General features: G+C 33.4%; 1 protein-coding gene across 3 annotated transcripts in view; it reads left to right on the top strand.

The window, feature by feature from the left end:
* Window positions 1-21,332, top strand: part of LOC148306327 (transmembrane protein 120 homolog) — a 369,069-nt gene that overhangs the window by 14,074 nt on the left and 333,663 nt on the right. The window contains exons 4-8 of one of the 3 annotated variants that reach the window (XM_088265275.1): window positions 2,153-2,245; window positions 2,854-3,071; window positions 4,210-4,433; window positions 15,057-15,215; window positions 18,006-19,176. In XM_088265275.1, coding sequence (XP_088121401.1) covers window positions 2,153-2,245; window positions 2,854-3,071; window positions 4,210-4,433; window positions 15,057-15,215; window positions 18,006-18,056 — 745 coding nt within the window. In that variant the 3' untranslated portion in view covers window positions 18,057-19,176. Of the gene's footprint in view, window positions 1-2,152; window positions 2,246-2,853; window positions 3,072-4,209; window positions 5,707-6,664; window positions 6,755-15,056; window positions 15,216-18,005; window positions 19,177-21,332 lie in introns of those variants that run through there. The other 2 variants (XM_088265276.1, XR_015838025.1) reach the window with 2 other exon arrangements.

Genomic DNA, 21,332 nt, shown 5'->3' with positions numbered 1-21,332 from the left:
ATGCTTGCAAGTTCATTAAGCCTCTCACACAAAGTCGATCCATAAAAAAATTAAAACCTTTCTTACTAACTAACTATCACGCCACTTCTCGCAGGGGTAGCCAGGCAGAATAGAATGCCACACCTATCTGTCTTTGCGAACGTTATTTATCTCTTCCACATTCATATATCTCCCTGTGCATACCAGCCGATTATTCAGGCCTGACCACTTTCAAGTATTTGAAATACTTGATAGATAACACTAATGTCAGTTCTAAATTTACACACTTGTACAGTAGAATCCCTCTAACCTGAAGTCGGAATGATAAAAAGGTTGGATTATCAAAAAATACAGAAAAATATGGATTTACATTAAAATAAACCGACTTTTAACTCAATTTTTTTTATATTTTAATTTAAAAGAAATATAATATTTGTGTTTTTATTATTTACAAAAATACTTTCATACTATTTTTGTGAGCCTAAACGGCTTATTATTAAAAATAGGTACCAAATTGTGGTAGTGTGGGTTTGAACCCAGAAACTCTGACTCACAACAGTCCGCGGCACTAACCACGGGAACATAACCTGAAAATGACTATGTGTACTGTTCTCTACATTAAAAACACAGCAATAAACTGCGCAAAAGCTGTTATTACTGAAAATGAGCAGTAGAATAATAGTCATATAAAAATTTGTTGCCTATAGCAAAAAAAAAAAAACAATTTGAAAAAAGCCAGTCGGGGCATGGTCGGATCAACCCATGGCAGATGAGAGGCCTTCTACTGTAAATTAATTTGAGTGTGCAGTAATAAAAATATAAGTTCAACATCGCAAAATGTCACCCGACAATTATACATGCTCACACACAACATATACCGCGCATAAGGCGTAATATTCAATTACCGTGAACATTTCAAGTCACCTTTTCTACCCATCTACATTCCTTTCTAATTCTATATAATTTCTTACTTAGATTATAATATTATTGTACTCGCATCAGTATATTTATCTTTAAAGTATAAATCTGCAGGACGAATTTAATTTTGAGGTTTGCATGAACCCTGTTACACGACGGTGTCGGGGTTCCACGCGTATTTCTTGTTGACATTCAAGTTGTTTAGCTTGTCCATGTCTTCTTCCGGGATGACAAAATCTAGGCTGATGTTCTCTTGAATGTGCTCGGCGCTCTCCGCTTTCGGTATGATGGCGATGTACTGCTGCAGGGCCCACCGCAGAAGGACCTGCGATACCGTGCGGCCGAGGCGTTTGGCTATTTCGTTGACGTCTCTATCGTTCAAGAGGGCCTTGTTATAAGAGCCCCCGAGCGAGGAGTACGCTTGTAAAAGAATCCCGTGGGTTTTGCATTCTTTTAACAGGACGTCTTGATGGTAGTGCGGATGCCATTCTACTTGGTTCACAGCTGGCATGACGCCTTTGCAATCGCTGATCAGCTCTCTGATGTGACGCACCGTATAGTTAGAAACTCCGATAGATTTTAAAACCCCCTTCTTTTGAAGCTTTACAAGTGATGCCCATGACTCGGTTCTGAGTCTGAAATTCTCCGGGTTAGATACGTCCAACTTGGACGACCCAGGCCAGTGGATAAGGTACAGATCCAAGTACTCGCATTGGAGCTTGTGGACCGACGTCATGACCGCGTTTTCAGTGCGCTGTCTGCCCTGATCGCTCGGCGACAGTTTTGAGGTTAGAAAGATGTCCCGCCGCGTCAGCTTGTATTTCGGCAGTAACTCCTTCAGGGCGTCGCCGATGTCCGTCTCGTTCGAATACACGGCCGCGGTGTCGAAAGACCTGTACCCTGCCTTGAGCGCCTCGTCGATGACACTCTTTATCTTCTGTTGACCTTGTATTCTGAAAGTTCCGAACCCTATCAGGGGAAACACATTTCCGTCGTTGAGGATGAAAAGAGATATCGGATCCATAATTTTCTTGCCAATATTTCTCGACATAGAGCGTATTACGTTCGAAGACACGCGTAAAACAAACGAATCTCGCGCACGAAACAACCCGGACCGATCTGTCAACACGCAAACGTCAAACTTTCCACCGTAATGTTGCCACGTTGAAAATTTAATTATTTCGTATTATTCGATGGTACCTACGCAACTTGACCTTTTTTTTTTGTTTATTAATTTTCATACTTTCTTTTTCAGGTTCAAATACAAGGATGAATATGAAAAATTCAAGTTGATTCTGAGCGTCATTGGATTCGTCTTGGCAGTTATAAATTTGTTCACAAATTTTAGGTAAAAATATTGTATTTTACTTTTACCACTTACGAAAAAAAATATTTTAGAATGGGTCATATATTTGGTGTTTGCTAAATTCTATTAATTATTATATATGCATCTCCTTCAGAATACATTTTGAAGATGTTTTATTTTATTTTTTAACAATCTTTGTACAAGTTGACCAGTTATATTCATTATCAAACTTTACTCGATAAATTTTTATTACTGTACGTCCTCCTCCATAGTGTAATGGTCAGCACGCTCGGCTACCGTTCTGGAGGTCCCGGGTTCGATTCCCAAGGGGGGTAAAATAAATATAAGTGATTTTTTCACTGTCATATGTATTCAATATTACCCTGGACTGGTACCTGAAGCGGAGGGCTGATCACCTTTCCTTCATGTGTAAACGATCAAGATAACATTGCGTTAATATGACGCAGTGCCCTATGCACCATTGGGGTGCGGATAAGGGTTTTATTATTTTATTATTATTATATCAACATAGACGAAGAAGAGTTAAATCAAACTATGATAGGTCTTAAGCCCTGTAAATACCCAGACTTCCATATTCTTCTTCATCTTAATTGTTATTCGTCTCACGATTTGGCAACGTGTTGTTTCAGAACTCTGGAGTTGATATTGATGTTCCTGCTGGTGTGGTACTATTGCACCCTGACCATCCGGGAATCCATCCTGAAGGTGAACGGCAGCCGGATCAAGGGCTGGTGGAGGCTGCACCACTTCATCTCCACGGCCGTGGCCGGCGTGCTCCTCATCTGGCCCCAGAACGAGCCCTGGCAGATGTTCCGGGACCAGTTCATGTTCTTCAACGCCTATATCAGTAAGTTCACCATTAACATCGTCACAATGTCAGATATAGAAACTTATACTTGTAAACTTCTCTGACCCCTATTTTTTAGATTATCATTTATTAGGTAAAATTATAAACATACATACATACTTCTTCTATCTTCTATCCGTTACCTGTAAATCCAAATGGTGCATAGGGCACTGCATCACATAGATGCAGCTTTATCTTGATTGTTAATTACTTGAAGGCAAGATACGAGATACTATATCTAAAATACAAGAAGTGTTGTATTTTAGGTACCAGTCTATGTTAACCTGTTAACCGGGCGGTCCGCTGTCCAATTACGCAACTTGTAACGGGCGCGAATACTGATTCACTCCGTGTCTTAAATTCATGTCGAGACATGTATGGATGACTAATACCTTTGTTGTTCGAAAAATATACGTCCATATATATAATATAATAAACATATATTTCAAGGACGTATTCATATGTCCTACCCGTACCCGATATTGTTTACGTTTGACGTATTTATGTGTCCCGCCCGGTTAACAGGTTAATTGTAAATAAATATTGTACAGCAAAATCACTTAAATTTATTATTTATCCAGTCGAGATATGGTTTGGACATGTGGAGCGTATGAGTGAAGAAAGAACGGTTAAACAAATTTATGGAGCGAATGTAGTTGGAAAAAGAAGCAGAGGACGACCGAGGAAAACTTGGCACAATCAGGTATGTCAAATACTTGAAAGCGGCCGGGTCAGGAGTCGTAATAATCGTCGGGTATGTATGAGGAGATGCATGAATGTAGAAGAGGCAAAGAATGTTTGCAAAGACAGAGTGGTGTGGCGTTCGATTCTCTCTGCCTACCCCTGCGGGAAGCGGCGTGATGGTTAGTTAGTTAGTTAGTTAGATATCAAAAATAATGTAAAAAAAACTCCTAATTGGAGATAATCCAGATTTGTAAAAAAAAAGTATTTGGACACACTCAAAATATTGTAAAAAAAATTACTATTTTTTTTACAATATTAACTATTGGGCAGTATCAACTGGCAGATTCAAGCGAATTCTCCCAATTTGTCTCAGCCGATAAAAACACGCAGACCGGAATGCTGGTCCATGTATTGACTGCTTGTGATAATTGAATGAATTTTGTTCTGCTCCCAGGCGTAGTGCAGTACCTCCAGTTCCGCTACCAGCACGGGGTGCTGTACCGACTGAAGGCGCTGGGGGCCCGGCACAACATGGACATCACCATCGAGGGCTTCCACTCCTGGATGTGGCGGGGGCTCTCCTTCCTCCTGCCCTTCCTGTTCGCCGGCTATCTCTTCCAGCTCTACAACGCCTACACACTCTTCCACATCTCCTTCCATCCGCAAGCCACCTGGCAGGTAAAATTGCATTTTTATCTTTTCTACTTTTCTTGCCGTGCGTTCATGTTGACTTTCCGCTCCCGGTAATATATATTAACTACACCTCGACATTTAAAATCTTCTTCTTTTTTGTTTTTCTTCAAAGTTTTGGTATAATTTTTTTGTAATACCAATCTTTCAATTCAAGTCTTAACCCATCCGCATATCAGTTTTTTTTCAAAACATGTATATAAAGACAATAATTGAATGTATCCCGAAAGTTGCCCCGCCCAGAGGGGAGGTGATATGGTTTGTTAAACAATGAGGCGCTAATATTTTGCACCTGATAAAACAAGAACAAATATAGAAATAATCTTTAAATGCAGAAAAAGGTACTACACACTACAGATTGGTTTTTGCGGTACAAATAAGCCCGACCAATCATAACGCTCGCGTGTTTGAAGCATGAAAGGCGTTCAAATTCAACCGAGTTATAAAAATAAACTATCTCGTAAAATTGTAACTTTTACTGTTTTACCAATAAATATGGTACATATAACTATTATGCACGTATTTTATCGTGTGCCTAGATCAGAATTGTGATAAATTAACTAGAAAACTTGAACAAATAAATCAACAAAACATTATACCTGGGATGTAAAGTTTTGATTTCTAACTGATTTCAGTTCATATTTCAATCAAAATGATAATTCTATCCTTACAGGGACATCTTTGGTCAAGTGTTGTCAATAAATTTGTATAAAAATTATAAAAAATAATGCACTATAAAAAGCCTTCTTTACTGATTTGTAGATATCACACTAAAGTATCTTTATAATATGAACTACCACGGATGTGGGCGTGGCTTGAATGCGGCTGTTATTCGAATTTAAAAACATACCTACCGCCAACGTTTGGTGGCTGATAGGCCGATGGGTTAATACAACTCTTTATTTTGGTAAAATCTATAGTTCGAGATTGGTAAAACCAACTATGTACCACTTTACAAACGCGTGAATTGATCTCGATAACATTTTTGTTCATTGACGACAGTCAACTGTCCAGCTTCTGAGAAGTTTTCTCCCACCAACGAGCAATTGCTGAAAAGTTCCTGATTGGTCCACCCTAGTTTATCCTTTGTTCCCAACATAGATTAAAATAAAACATGTTGTAAGCTAGAAGAAACAAAAATCCACTCATTGATCTATAAACCTTGTACACAATTCTCATTCCTTGTTCTACTCCAATCTTTCAAACTTTAAAGCTAAATTGTTCGAAATCTTATAAACTTAAAAAGGTAATTCTATTCCCTGTCCTTTCCTTTTATTCTTTTCCTATCAATGCCATCTCCTTTTCTCTTTATCCCATCCTTGTCTCATGTTCTTCCTTTATATAGACCTCTATTATGCATAGTTGTGAAGAACTATAATTGGAACTCATGATTTTATTTTTTGTATTCTGATTTATCATATATTGTAACTGTTGTTCTTCCTTCCAATAAAATAAAATAAAAATAAAATGAAAAATAATAAGCAAGGTAAATAATAAATGCTACTTCTTCTTCTTCTTTTTCTTGGAGTAAGCCTTGTGGCCTGTTTTAAAGAAGGATTAATTAGCCTCCTGCAATGTCGATTCCCAGCTGTCAATCCATCTCTTTGGTGGTCTGCCCGGAAGTCGTCTACCTCGGGGTTGGCCGTACAGTGCAATGCGGGCGAGCCTGGATGGTTCCCCATAATGCATTGTATGGCAACTCCTATCTAAAAAAAATTATTCGGTCACAAGATTTCTTTTTTTTATATTTGTGATATTACTTAAAAGGCCGCCTCCATAGTGTAGTGGTTAGCGCGCTAGGCTACCATGCTGGAGGTCCCGGGTTCGATTCCCAAGAGGGTCAAAATAAATATTAAATAGTGATTTTTCAGTCTAATATTTATGTAATATGACCGGGTTCTGGTACTTGAAGCGGAAGGCTGATCACCTTTCCTTTGTGTATTTAACGATCAAGATAACACTGCTTCTATACGATGCAGTGCCCTATGCACCATTGCGGTGCGGATAGTGGTTAGAAGAAGAAGAAGAAGTTTAAAAAAAATGGTAGAATACAGATTACGTCGTAAGAAATCACCCACTGAGAGGTCAGTATATAATATTTTGTTTTGTTGTTAATATCGATGCGATGCAGTGCCCTATGCACCATTGGGTGCGGATAAGGGTTATAAATAACGATGTGATAGTTGTCTACCATATTTGGTCTGCCTTGATCCCACTAGGTACCCGTGCTGAGTTTGTCGTTCTTGACGTTGTCCGTTGGCAACATCGTCACGACGCTGCTGGTCATTCCGCAGAAGTTGTCCGAGCAGGTAGCGTAAGGACGTGGCCGGATTCCCGCCCGCTGTTTTGTAGACACCTTGCGGCATGATTAGACATTGGCGCTTTTGGAGTTTTTTTTGTGTGTGTAAACTGACTGACAAAATAAATCACCCTCGACATGTTAACAAGCAAAGATCTCATTTTGTTATACTTATTTGAATTAGCAGTAAAAATTTATCTGAACGGTGAAATTATATTAGTTTTATACCTAATTTTGACAAATTTAAAATTATGTATGTTTTGAGATTAATCATGCAAATATATTGAATATGATTAAATTTCAAATGAAAATGCTCGTTTTTTACCACTTGAGTTTATATTTATTTTAACGACTAGTTTCAGAAGCTACAGATGCTTCCATCTTCGGGTCAAAATGATTTTTTTTTAATTTGTGAAAGAAAAAAACAGCATTCTTATAAATATAGGATATATTTATAAGTATTAAATATATCAGTATTAAAAAATTGCATACAATTATGAACGTTAAACTTTTCATATGTTTGCTTTTTGAAAAATCTAATATTTGCTTGACTAAATCAAAACCCAAATATTGAAATTATTTGACTTCTATGACGTATTAATAGTAGAAAAATCTCTCTTGTTAACTCAATCAGATGATTTCATTTTGTCAACGGGTAGTTTTGTAATGAAACACTTTGTAATTAAGAAATTGAATGGAATTATGTATGAAAAAAGATGATCTTTGTGTTTTGGATTTAAAAGTCTAATGCTATTTGTGATGTTATTTAAAATAAATACTTTCAAACAATTTCGAAAGTTGCTATCGAAACAAAATGGCCGACAGGCACATGTTTTTCAAGATAAGGGCTTAATAATGTTGTCATTCTAATGGTGATCATGACTTACAATTGCGAAATCCATTTTCTGAGTAAAAATCACCCTTTAACCGCCCTACCTACGGGCTATTTTCAGGTATATTTTGTATAAACAAGCAAAAAAATCACAACGTTTGTTGTCACAAAACACTTTCAGGTATGAAACCTTACAAAAATTTGTCAGTGTATCCGGTACGCATTAAATATTTTTGGAACTTATATCTTTACTCGTGCGCGTAGGTCATACGGGCTAGCGCGGAATGGTGAAGAAAAACCGCGCGTATCACGTACGTTCGAATGTGTAGGGCGGTTAACTAGTGCAAAATAAGAAAATGGCAATACTATTGTGTTACTTTCTTTAGGCAATCATAAGTCATGATGGCAATTTAATGATGTTGTGTGTTTTAGTACTCGATTGTTTAATAGTAGTCTGAATTTTTGTAATATCAACGGCTTAGAGTGCAAAACTGCCTACTTCCTTGCAGATTTAGTAGTTTTGTAAGCAATAGAATTTTTAGTTTTTTGCTAAATATTTTGTCAATGAATCAAAAGATACTTAAAAAAATATATATATTTCATATACACTGAAATCCCCGTTTACAAGGTAGATAAGTTCCAAGCTATACCATGTAAATAAGATGTAAGAAAATTATACTAAAATAAATAAATACATTATTACATGTTGGATGTTTGTCCGCCTCCGTAGTGTAATGGTCAGCACGCTCGGCTACCGTTCTGGAGGTCCCGGGTTCGATTCCCAGGGGGGGTCATATAAATATTAGTGATTTTTTCACTGTAACATTCATTCAATATAACCCTGAACTGGTATCTGAAGCGGAGGGCTGATCACCTTTCCTTTATGTGTTAATGATCAAGATAACTCTGCGTTTATATGATGCAGTGCCCTATGCACCATTGGGTGCGGTAAAGGGTTTGAATGTTGGATAGGTTATCTTGTATAATAATCAATTCGCAATATCAAAAGATAACATTTATTATTGCTTATAGTATCTTAATTTTATTTAAAAATTAACCTTTTAACAGCGTTAACTTCGTTCCTGAGAGACGCCCGTGGCGGTATTTCGCCATTTTTTAAATGATTACTTTTATCATGTATTTAGTTAAGAAACTCCTAAACAAAAACGTTCAATGGGATTCATTGTGCCTTTTTGGTACTCTATAATACAGGTGTGTCACATTATTCTTGAAATATATCATAATATAAACAAATTAGATCATAACATAAATAAATCAAAGCACGCATCGTGTGTCACTCTTACCCACTGGCGATGCGTAGCGTCAAGAGTGAGACAGATATAGGGCATGATTATGGCGCGGACTAATTACCGACCGCAAGAAAAATCAGGGATCTGTTCTTTTATTTATCCTTGTGATGTTACAAATTATTAGTCAGATATTTCAACAGATGTCATAAGGCCAAGGATTGACGTATTATTTTATCCAAAGTTCCACACCATGAAAAAATCCCTCTTAGTTGAACTGAGGTTCGAAACTTGGAGCAATGTAAAAACACAAACGCTTATGTCAGCCGCGTATGGGGCATGTTTTGTTAAAACACGTACGGTTATGCGAGCCGCGTGGATCCGGTTAAAGGTAACATAAATTATACACGTAGCTGCTTTCTACATATCTCTCTGGGCATAGTACTGAGTAGTAAGTACACGTGAGGGATGTAGGATGTTCTAAATTACTATTCATAAATTTTTTATCTTTTTTGCACAATGTTATACCAAAACAATTTATAAAAATTTGATAAATGTGTAAAAAGGGATTTCAGTATATATATTAACTCTCACTTTTTTTAAAAATAGTTTTTTCCCATAAAGCATTAAAACATTGCATAAAAATAATGTTTAGTTAAATTGTTATTTTGTTTTACTAATAGGTTTATATTTTTCGGTATTACCATAATTAAAAGACTGACTAAGTGACTAATTAATGTTGTCCTTTTTTATTTCAATTAATGCCCAAAAAAGGCTTTTAAATCAATTTTATATGATTTTATAATATGTGTGTAACTTAGAAAATTCTATTTTAGTCGTAACATTTATTATATCGCTCACTGCTTTCAACAACATCATATGTAAAAAAACTTGACCTTTCAGGAGATTATTTTGAAAGTTTAAAAATATAATACAATGTATTATTAGATTAAAACCAATATTTTTAGCTTTTCCACTTTATTTTAATTTGACCAGCGACCGGGTTTCGTCGTTACCGACATCATCAGACTGGTAACGATGTCGGTAACGACAAAACCCGGTCGCTGGTCAAATAAAAATAAAGTGGAAAAGCTAAAAATATTGGTTTTAATCTAATAATATATTAAAAATGCAATTCCATCACGAAGTGTCAGTGGATAATATAAAAAAAATATATATATAATACAATGTATTAAAAATAAATATCAAGCCACTTATTGAGCTATTTACTGTGCAACAGATCTTTTTAGGTAAAACCTGAAGGTTTTTTCTCCATTTGAAAAATATTTTGTTTTTTAAAAAAAATAATTAAACGATACCTTTTCTTCAAAATGCAAAAACAACACTTTCTGCCCTGTAGCAAGTAAATATTAAGTTAAAAAAATGCTACTTTTGCTGGGATATAGTACATTTTCTGGGCATTCCGAAAACATGCACAACTGAAAATTGACGATTTTTGAAATACGACTTTGTTGAAAGGAGTGGGCGATATGTATAATACATTATTTGTTTTAGTGAGATTGTGAAAACTTATAACAAATAATTTCGTTTATGATGTTCATAGATTGATTTTGAAGTATTTAGTTGCACGGAGAATGCACATTTGTGTAGGTTTTATTAGTAGATGCATAATAGATTTTTTACGCTTATGAAATAAAATAAACAATGATTAATTGCTTTCCAGTTCATTTTTTGTACTAAAATAAATATTAATTTAATAAATGCACTCATGAGTTTTGTCCCATTATGAGTTTCGTATAAAACTCTTGGGAATATTAAAAGCATGTATATGAATATAAAAGCATTTGTCCGCCTCCGTAGTGTTATGGTCAGCATGCTCGCCTACCGTTCTGGAGGTCCCGGGTTCGATTCCCAGGGGGGTTTAATAAATATAAGTGATTTTTTCACTCTAATATTTATTCAATATTACACTGGACTGGTACCCGAAGTGGAGGGCTGATCACCTTTCCTTCAAGTGTAATCGATCGAGATAACACTGCGTTTATATGAAGCAGTGCCCTATGCACCATTGGGGTGCGGTTAGGGATTTATTATTATATGAATTTTAATATTTTTGTAAAATAAAATTAAAAATACTTAGTAAAATAAAAAGATACGTACTGCGTTGTAGTATTATTTCTTTAAAAAAAATATTATTCAGCATATACGCTTAGGAAATTTATTTCTGACTTGATCACTACGAATTCATTCAATGTTTATATATCGTGTTTGGCCCCAAATCTAGTAATTATATTTTATGGATAATCTATGAAAAAAAATCCAATACAACTCTCTAATGCCGCATTTTAAAATTATCTTTTTCCATGTTTTTTTTTTTAATAAATGACATGTAAAACCAATTTTTTGTATCGGCTATCTTTTAAAACAAAAGAGTGAATATTTTTCATAGAATATTCTTCGAAATAATCGTTTGAAATTATTGAATATGGGCCTGTAATAAAGTTGTGTGTACTGTCAATATTAGAAAATAAGAGTTTAATCTTCATATTCGTTTGAAAATGCCATAACAAGGCGAAACCATTGTCACAAATTTATTTTTATGTGTTTTTCAACAGTTAAATATAGTTTAGAAGACTCAAAAAATCAGTGTTTGATTTTAACATTTAATATATAAAATAAGAGTTTTTATTTATTGATTTGGCGTTTAATTTGTAGAACTCTATTTTAATTTATGTATTAATTTTAAATCAAACACAGATTTTTTGAGTCTACTAAGTTGTATTTTATTAACAAAAACACATAAAAATATATGTCACAATGTCAAATAAATGTCACAATAGAATTTTTATGTGTTTTTGTTAATAAAATACAACTTAGTAGACTCAAAAAATCTGTGTTTGATTTAAAATTAATACATAAAAGAAGAGTTCTTTGATAAACTTACTGCAGAATGGATATACAACAAACTAAAAGGATATCATAGTTTTGTATTTTTTTTTTGTAAACCTTAAAATCTCTTCTTATATGAGTCAGCATAAATACAAATAGCGTTGTTGATATGTTACACAGTGCAGCATTTTTTCACAGCTGATCAAAATGACATTCATTTTTAAAAACAATACGATAGACGCTCTCTTAACCGGCCTTGGGGGGACCGACTCAGGACCGGATAACGAAAAAGCCGGTTAAAGAGAAGGTAGTGAAAAACACATTAAAAAAAAACACTTTCGCAAGGAAGAAAAAAACACATAATTTTAAAAAAAATTTAAGCAACACAAAAATTAACATTTCACAAACTGTGAAAAATATGTACAGGGAAAAGCCGCACATCATTCCTAGCATTCTTAGAAGAGGCCTGTTAAAGCGTCGCCGGTTAAAAGAACATCTTCTGTATTTCCTTTTTTTGTATTGTCCGCCTCTGTAGTGTAATGATCAGCATGCTCGGCTACCGTTCTGGAGGTCCCAGGTTCGATTCCCAGGGGCGGTCAAATAAATATAAGTGATTTTTTCACTCTGATATTTATTAAATATCACCCTAGACTGGTACCTGAAGCGAAGGGCTGATCACCTTTCCTTCGTGTGTTAACGATCAAGATAACACTGTGTTTATATAATGCAGTGCCCTATGCACCATTGGGGTGCGGATAAGGATTTGAAATGTGAAAAATGAAATGTAGACAAGGAATCTAAATATGAAAAAAAATGTGATTTGTTGTTTTTATCCCAAGTCTTGTTTGTTGTTGTTTAGTCTTCAATAGCGATACCAGTCTACTAAGCTATTCAAACTTGTGGACTGGGATGTAACTAAGTGGCTAGGATTGCGCATTTACTGTAAGCCAATAGGCAAGACAATCCAGCATCTAAATAGTTGTCAACAGTTGAAAATCATTCTCATTCAATGGCTTGGCTCGAAAAACTAGTTTGACGCCATTTCATTGTCTCAAAATGTCTTTTTACTCAACACTTATATTGACTTGGCTCAGTGAAACGTCTTAAAATTTATCCTCGTGTTAATGCCGCATTCGCGTTTAATGTATGGAAGCCGTAATAATATTCAACATTCTCACGACTCGACATTAAACTGTACCGAGTTTTACGCTGCCTCTTTGCAGATTTATTTTTGCTTTCGCCGTCATCAAAATGGATATAGAACATTATCCCTTTGACATACAGGTATCAAAACAATTTGTGTTATTAAATTACATAAAATAATAAAACAGTATAATCGTGTTATGTACCAATTAGATAAAGCTGTGATTTATGCTGTGTTTATATACATATCAACTTCGTAAACAAGATTGGATAATTTATTGCGCTTTGAATCCTTAGACAAATATTGTAACTGCAGTTATCACACCTTAACTGCGCTTATCAAAGAAAAATATGTTTATATATAGATCTCGTGTTTTTTCTGGGATGCTGTACTCACAATTAACTAATAATTACCGTATTATGTACCTATCGCTTCTCCAAATGAAAAAAGACACAAGTCAAAAAATAATGAATAAAGGATTTTTTTTTTTTTTTTTTAAATTTTATCTAAAACAAGAGAAAACTATTTGTGTTTTTATTATTTACACGTTTTTATTATCTAAGCCGCTCATTATTAGAAATAGGTATCAAATTGTGGTAGAGTGGGTTCGAACCGAGAAACTCGACTTCTGAGTCCGCGACACTAACTACGGGACCACAACCCGACACGGAATGATAATTTACAGATTAGGAATAGTATAAAGCACTTTAAGTACAAGCACAACGTTTAAGTAACTTCAAGTACAATCATTAAAAAACGTTTAAGTAAAATCAATATTATGTATCATTATTATGTTATGAAAGGTGGGATGTATCACTCAATTTTAGGTAGTTTGCCAATTTAAAAAAAAAAGTATAAAAAAGTTTACTGTAAAACCTGTGTGAATTTACTCACCTTGTAATAAGTTCCAAAAACGCGTAAAAGGGAGCCACAAAGAGTTACAACAGAAGTAATTCACCCTTGAATCGGTCCCCATGAAAATATTATTACTTTAACTCGGGTCATTTTTCTTTCAGACCAGCGATATATGTATACCTCTGTCTTTTGTGTTATCATAAACTATCGAAAAGTAATATTGTTTGTGTATTTTTTTTTGCAGTTTGATTTTGTGAGACTAATGTGTTTTTTCCAGCCTCTTTCTTTTCTCAGATGCACATTTTGTAGATGTATCTTTGTTTTACGTTTTTGTGTATTGAAAATGTTTATGTGTTTCGAAAATGTTACAAATAACAGTTGTACTAATACTGATTATTTTCAATTTTTAAAATAATTTCTGAATACTCGACATCCAATATTTGAATATCTTTAATATAAATATTAATTCACAAATATTCACATCGGCTGTCCAAATTTAAAACACAGTAAGGAACATTTTTTTTGTAGTACGTTTTTTTTTGCATTTTTGGACTAAGTAGAGTCTACTTAGTCCATAAATGCAAAAAAAACGTACTACAAAAAAAATGTCCCTTACTGTGTTTTAAATTTGGACAGCCGACATGTGTCACTGAACCAATTTTACATTTACATAAAAGAGACATATTTTTAACCCTTCAAATAGTTACACAATTACAAAAAATTTTTTTTGGCAACAACAAAAAAATATCTATACAATATTGTCCACCTCTGTGGTGTAACGTTTAGTGTGTTAAGCTACCGTGCTGGAGGTTCTAGGTTCGATTCCCAGGGCAGGGGTGAAAATAAATATTAGTGATTTTACACATTACTATTCATTTAATATTATTCTAGAAGCGCAGGAGTGATCACCTTGCATTCATGTAAGTAGCGATCAAGATAAAACTGCGTCAATACGATGCAGTGCCATATGCACCATTGGGGTTATAAAGGGTTATAAATACCATAAGGGTTAAAAAGAAGAAGAGAAAACAATATATTGTTAAAGCTCTTCAATTCTAACTGTAATTCGAAAATATAAATCTTTGTTGCTCCCACTGTTTTTCATTCAAAATTAATAAAAAAATTTAAAAAAATATTAATTTAAAATACCATAAAATTGCGAAAAAAAAAAAAACCAAGCAACAAAGATATAACAAATTTTGTGTTCTCTCTGTTGAAAATGATGCATTGCGGATTAGTAACATTTTTCTTTGTAATATTTTCAAAATGCAGCACTTATGTGTGTTTTTACAGTGTCTAGCATTGTAGCACTAATATCTAGATAGCTTTGTTAATTTTGTTAATTGCATGCTCGCTTGATACTACCATACTTGATGCACCGCAGGTCCCGACCATTGCCGCTCTCTTCTTCGTTTTGTTTGCCGGCAACACTACGACAATGTTGCTCGTGTTGCCAGAAAAGTGGAAGGACAAAGTAAAGTTGAGGTATAGACTGAGAGCACTTGCGGCGAGATTGAATCCGCATTTCCCTCACAAACTTTTGGTACGTTGCATCCAAAATTGTATCACTCATTCTACCATCAAGTCTGGTGATCATTCCTCTTGTCTCGGTGTGTCTAAATCGGTCACGCTTTAACCGAGAAGTCATTGGATTAATTGGATGACATCAATAAACCATCAATATTTCACAGTTACAGGCGGCACCGGTTATTGTGTTCAGTTACTTACAAACATTTTTAATTAAAATTTTGCTTGGTTAATACCACTATTTCTTAAAATCTATTGTGAGATGTTTTTTGATACATTCTGCATCGAAACACATATCACAATAGATTTAAAGAAATAGTGCCATTTAACAAGTCTAATTTTCCATATTATTTTTTAACATCTCATCGAAGATGAAGAAGAATATAGAAGTCTGGGCATTTACGGGGTTGACGACCGTCATAGGCTGGTTTAAATGATCACTTTACACACGTGTAATATTCACCAATTGTACCCATTATTGACAACCACACTACTCAAATTCTTGGAAGTTATATATATATATATATATGAACCAATTTTTTGAAACATTGTTTTTGAATCGCTAGAACTTCACTAGAGACATCTATTGGTGAGATGAAAAGAAGCTTTTTATTGAGCAGAAAATCTTTTCTTAGCATGTGAGGTCCAAATTCTGAAATAACTCCTATGGTTGGAGATAATCCAGATTTGTGAACAAGTATTTAGACACACTCAAAATGTTGTAAGTAAAATTTTGATTAAAAAAAGATAGATATTACCAGTGAAATTACTTACAACCAGTTGAATATTCTGCTTAATGGAGAAAATATTTTTAGAGTGGCTTCTCTATTTCGTGATACTTCTGTCTGCCTCTGTAGTATAGAGGTATACACATTTGGCTATCGTACTGGTAGTCCCGGGTTCGATTCCCAGGAGGGCATGGTGATTTTTTGCTCTTAATATTTTTTAATATCATCCTGGACTGGTAACCAAAGCACAGGGGTAATCACCTTGCCTTCACATAATAATCAATCAATTGACACTGCGTCCATTCTGATCTTTTTTTAAGTTTATCATAATGGCAGCGCCACCTGATCGTCATAACAGCAACACACGCGATACTAAACATTGCTCATGGCAGACAGCTTGCTACTTAAACACTGCTCTCACTTTTATTGTTTTCAATTGCATTATTGTTTGGTAGATTTTAAATAATTACATTGCTTCACACGCATTGTGAAATGCAACACATTAAAAACATGTGCTTCCTATTTTCTTTCTTGCCCATTTAACCGGACTGAGCCACAGACGAATTGTCAGCAGCGGTCGTCCTGGGCTGCGCGAACCTGATGCCTTGTAAAAGAGGCAAGCTTAATGGCGGCTCTCAGGAGGCATGCAGAGTACATGGCCAAGCCAACTGAATCGCCTTTTCTTGACGACAGTTGTGACCAAGATTTGCTGCGTCCTACGCCTTATCTCTTCATTACTCACAGATCATTATAGATCATGTTAATTCATGCATACTATATTTGTGTAACTTATTAATTTCTTACAATAGAATCGCCCATTAGAATAAAATACTTCAAAGACTGATATGAATACAATAACCTGAATCTGCCCTGTAAAAAAAAATATATATATATATATATATATATATATATATATATATATATATATATATAATGCCAAGTATAAAATAACAATATATTTGTATGTGTGACCTATTGAATAGGCATTAACACTTATTTTATGGCCGTTCCAAGACTCACAAATGGATCCAAGTCAAGGAGACAATTTTGCATGTGTGTTAAGTATTGCGAGTTAGCACAGTGTTATTAGTTTATTTGTAAATATCTTATTGTATTGATGCTTTTGCAGTCTTAGGTAATAAAATTAGACTCGCTCATTATCAAACACTCTTCGATGCACTCTGAATGCTTTAAGTGTCGCCGTTATGTCCGACCCATTTTGTTATTTTAGCCACCATCTTATATTGACAATTACAAAAAAATAGAGTCAGATCTGCAAAAATACATTTTGCAACAGAGCTCAGTTTTTCAAACCTCTTTCACATATTAGTATAAAATTGTAAATTAATACATATTTTGTTTTCTTGGTAAATACCACCTTTTCTTAAAATCTAGTGTGACACGTGTTTCGATGCATCATTTTCATGCATTGTATCCGCATCAATTTCAAAAAAATTATGCGTAATGCATCGGAACACGTGTAACAATAAATTTTAAGAAATGGTGGTTTTTACCAAGTAAAACTAGATTGATGTTACTGCAAAATGACTGCCGAATCTTTATCCATCTCCTTAGTGTAATGGTCAGCACGCTTGGCTACCATTCTGGAGGTCCTGGGTTCGATTCCCAGGGGGGGGGGGTCAAATAAATATAAGTGATTTTTTCACTCTAATATTTATTCAATATTACCCTGGACTGGTACCTGAAGCGGAGGGCCGATCACCTTTGCTTTGTGTCTTAAAAATCAATGTCCCACTGTGTTAATATAATGCAGTGCCCTATGCACCAGTTGGGGTGCGGATAAGGGTTTGAATGGAACTAGTTTATTGTATTTAAATATCTTTTTAATGCAAAGGTTTAATAAAAGCACTTAATTCATCGTCATTCTAACTGAAAGCTTACTTGTTATTTGTAGTTCCACCTACAAAATATAAATCTAATCTAAATATATAAAATCTTATCTCAGAATCTAAATATTTCATACGCCGTCATAATTTTTCATCTGCATTTCTCTGCTTGCTTCTCATTCGCCTTCTACTAATTTTCTTTCCGTATATTAACCCGACATTATTTTCCAGGGAGAGGGAAAGAAAGCAATACCTACCAAGGATGAATCAAAGTCAGAGTAAAGTATTGTTTTTGACAAGTTTTTTTTAACCTTTTGTTGCTGCGTTAAAAAAAAATCACTCGCTATTTTGACAAGTCAAAAAGTAATAAGGTGTGATGGAAAATCAGCAATTAACAAAGGAAGAAGGACGCTTCGTAAATCTTTTTCGTAATGCCTAGCAATATCTACTTTTTTTACTCCACCCTTAGCAGTCTTATGTGGTGTGTAGCTAAAAATTGTTTGTATATATATTATGCCAACTCTCATCTCGACTTTGGCTTGTCTTTATACGTTGCAATTCTAAAATAATATAAATAAAAACTGCAAAAATTTACACACTCCACAATGTAACTAACGCATGACCCTTTTTCAAATTTATTTTATAAATCAATCAAATAATTAATTTAAATAATGATTAAAGAGTGCTAAGGGTTAGAATATCGTCTAATAAATTTTAACTTTATATTCAGTCATTTGTAATATTATAAATTTTAATCATTTTAAAAATACATAAAAATTATTTTCTTTTTTGAAGGTATGATAAGCCAATTCAGCAATCTCCAAATGAATTCAATATAAGCTTCTTCAGTTTATCAAATATTTTAATTTAGTGTAGTGATTTAAAAAAAAAAACATTAACCAGTTCTCTTAAAAGTATTTATATTTACATACAAAAAAAGTATTAAAGCGCGCTCATCTGTGTGCTTGTTTATAACCTTTGTCAAACACTTATTTTAATAATTTAAAATATGGAACACATATTGCTCACTCCTTTCAACAATGTCATATATTAAAAAAAAAAAAATCAGTTGATCATTTTTAAAGTTTAAAATTATAACAAAATGTATTAAAAATAAATATCAAGCCACTTATTGAACTTTTTACTGTGCAACGGATGAAGAAAGGGTGAGGAATATAAGGTAACTGGAGTTCAAAATGATCCATTTGGAGATGGTTGGATTTGTTTGTAATACACTTACTTAATTTGTGGTAAGTTTTCTTATGTGCCTAGTTATAATTCTTCTATAGTATTATAACAAATATTTTTGAAAATCAATGAAAATGCTATGCGAACCTTATTTTCGGACATGGTATAGATTAAAGATAAATTTCTATTGTTTTTTAATGATTATACTTATTTATATTAACATGATTATATATATATATATATATATATATATATATATATATATATATATATATATATATATATATATATATATATATATATATATATATATTCTGTCTGTTATTGGGATGTAAAGTGCATTTTATTTCGATGTGTTTTCAATTGTATTAACCCTTAATAACTAAACATTCGTCTGGCGGACTACGCAATTAAAAACGTGAAACTTAATCAAAAGTATTTATTAAAAATAGGAACCAGTTACATGGCACTTAAGTTTGGTTTATTAGGAATGAATGTAAGAGACATTTAACAATAAATCACTATTCCGCACAGCTACTACATATGTCAATATTGTGCGATCCACAAATGGCATTGTTTCTACAAACATAGTTTAGTTATCCAGGGTTAATCTAGGATTCAATAAATGCATATTTTTCATATAACAGTACACATATCGCTCACTCCTTTCGACAACGTCATCAATCAAAAAACTTGATTTTTCAGATCATTTTAAAAATTTAAAAATATAATACAATGTATTTAAAATAAATATCAAGCCACTTATTGAACTATTTACTGTGCAACAAATCTTTTTATGTAAAATCTGAAGGTTTTTCCATCATTTGAAAAATGTTTAGTAAATTTAAAAAATAATTAAATACTTAATACCTTTTCTTCAAAATTCAAAAACAAAACATTCTGTCCTGTAGCGGGTAATTATTAAGTCAAAAATGTGCCACTTTTGCTGGGATATAGTACATTTTTTGGGCACATGTTCGAAAACATTGAACTGAAAATTGACAATTTTTGATATATGACGTTGTTGAAAGGAGTGAGCGATATATCGCTCACTCCTTTCAAGAAGGTCATAAATCAAAAAACTTGATTTCTCAGGAGAACGTTTTTAAAGTTAAAAATTATAACACAATGTATTAAAAATAAATATCAAGCCACTTATTGAACTTTTTACTGTGCAACAGATCTTTTTAGGTAAAACCTGAAGGTTTTTTTTCCATTTGAAAAATATATAGTATATTTTAAAAAAAAAATAAACGATACCTTTTCTTCAAAATGCAAAAACAACACTTTCTGCCCTGTAGCGTGTAAATATTAAGTTAATAATATGCCGCTTTTGCTGGGATATAGTATATTTTCTGGGCATTCCGAAAACATGCACAACTGAAAATTGTCAATTTTTGATATATGACGTTGTTGAAAGGAGTGAGCGATATATGTCAATTTGTGTACCGCATATTAAATTATATTTTGTAATGTTCAAGGGATGGAATTTTTAAAGGTATAATTCTTATAAGTTGTAAATATGATGGTCATTCCTGTTACCAACATTAATATTTCATTTGGTCCATACCATTAGACCATTTTTATTGTCTCATTTAGACATTAATGCTATTTTATCTGTCTTGCTATTATGTATCTATTTCTTTACATAATATTTAAGGGTGTTAACTGTATAATATTAAAACATACCTATTTATTTTTAGTGTTGATATAACTTGAATAAATAGATACAACTATATTATTGGCATTTGATGACTTTATTTGACGTTTTTAAAGTACAAAATCAAACTATAGGTAGTAAAAATTTATAATATTTTTACACACATTTTTTTTAAATATTAAAAGTGTCTCAACTTGAAATGAAACATGTATATGAAGTCCGAGTAACCAAGGGCTTACGACTTGGCATTTTTTTTATTATTTTTTTTTTAATAAAAGATGTATATTTTATAAAATTAAACCACTTTTCATTATTAGTACACTTTAACCTACCGGTTTCGACAAGAACCTTGTCATCATCAGGGTTCGTTAAATTCCAACATATTAAAAACATTAAAATACTCATAGTTCATTACATTCCCTTACCAAAAACTTCCACACACTCCGTACACCATATGAGAATATGATTTTAAAAATCCTAAATGTTATTTTTATTGTGCATTGCGTAGCAACTCCAAATAACAACTAGGAATGAAATCACCCAAAAACAGTATGAAGCCGCGCGCGCTTTACTTTTTATTATACTATTTACTTTTTTATTATACACAAATAATAAAAAAGTGGTTAAAACAAAGTGTTTTAATTTTATAAAGTATATAAAATGTGCCACAAAGTATCTGCGAAAAACATCAAAGAACATAAAAATATTTG

Source organism: Brachycentrus maculatus, unplaced genomic scaffold (assembly GCF_059751285.1).
Source record: "Brachycentrus maculatus isolate JH-2025_06_01 unplaced genomic scaffold, ASM5975128v1 h1tg000244l, whole genome shotgun sequence".
Classification (NCBI taxonomy): Eukaryota; Metazoa; Arthropoda; class Insecta; order Trichoptera; family Brachycentridae; genus Brachycentrus; species Brachycentrus maculatus.
The sequence above is the reverse complement of the archived record's forward strand: the minus strand, read 5'-3'. Positions and strand labels throughout refer to the sequence as shown.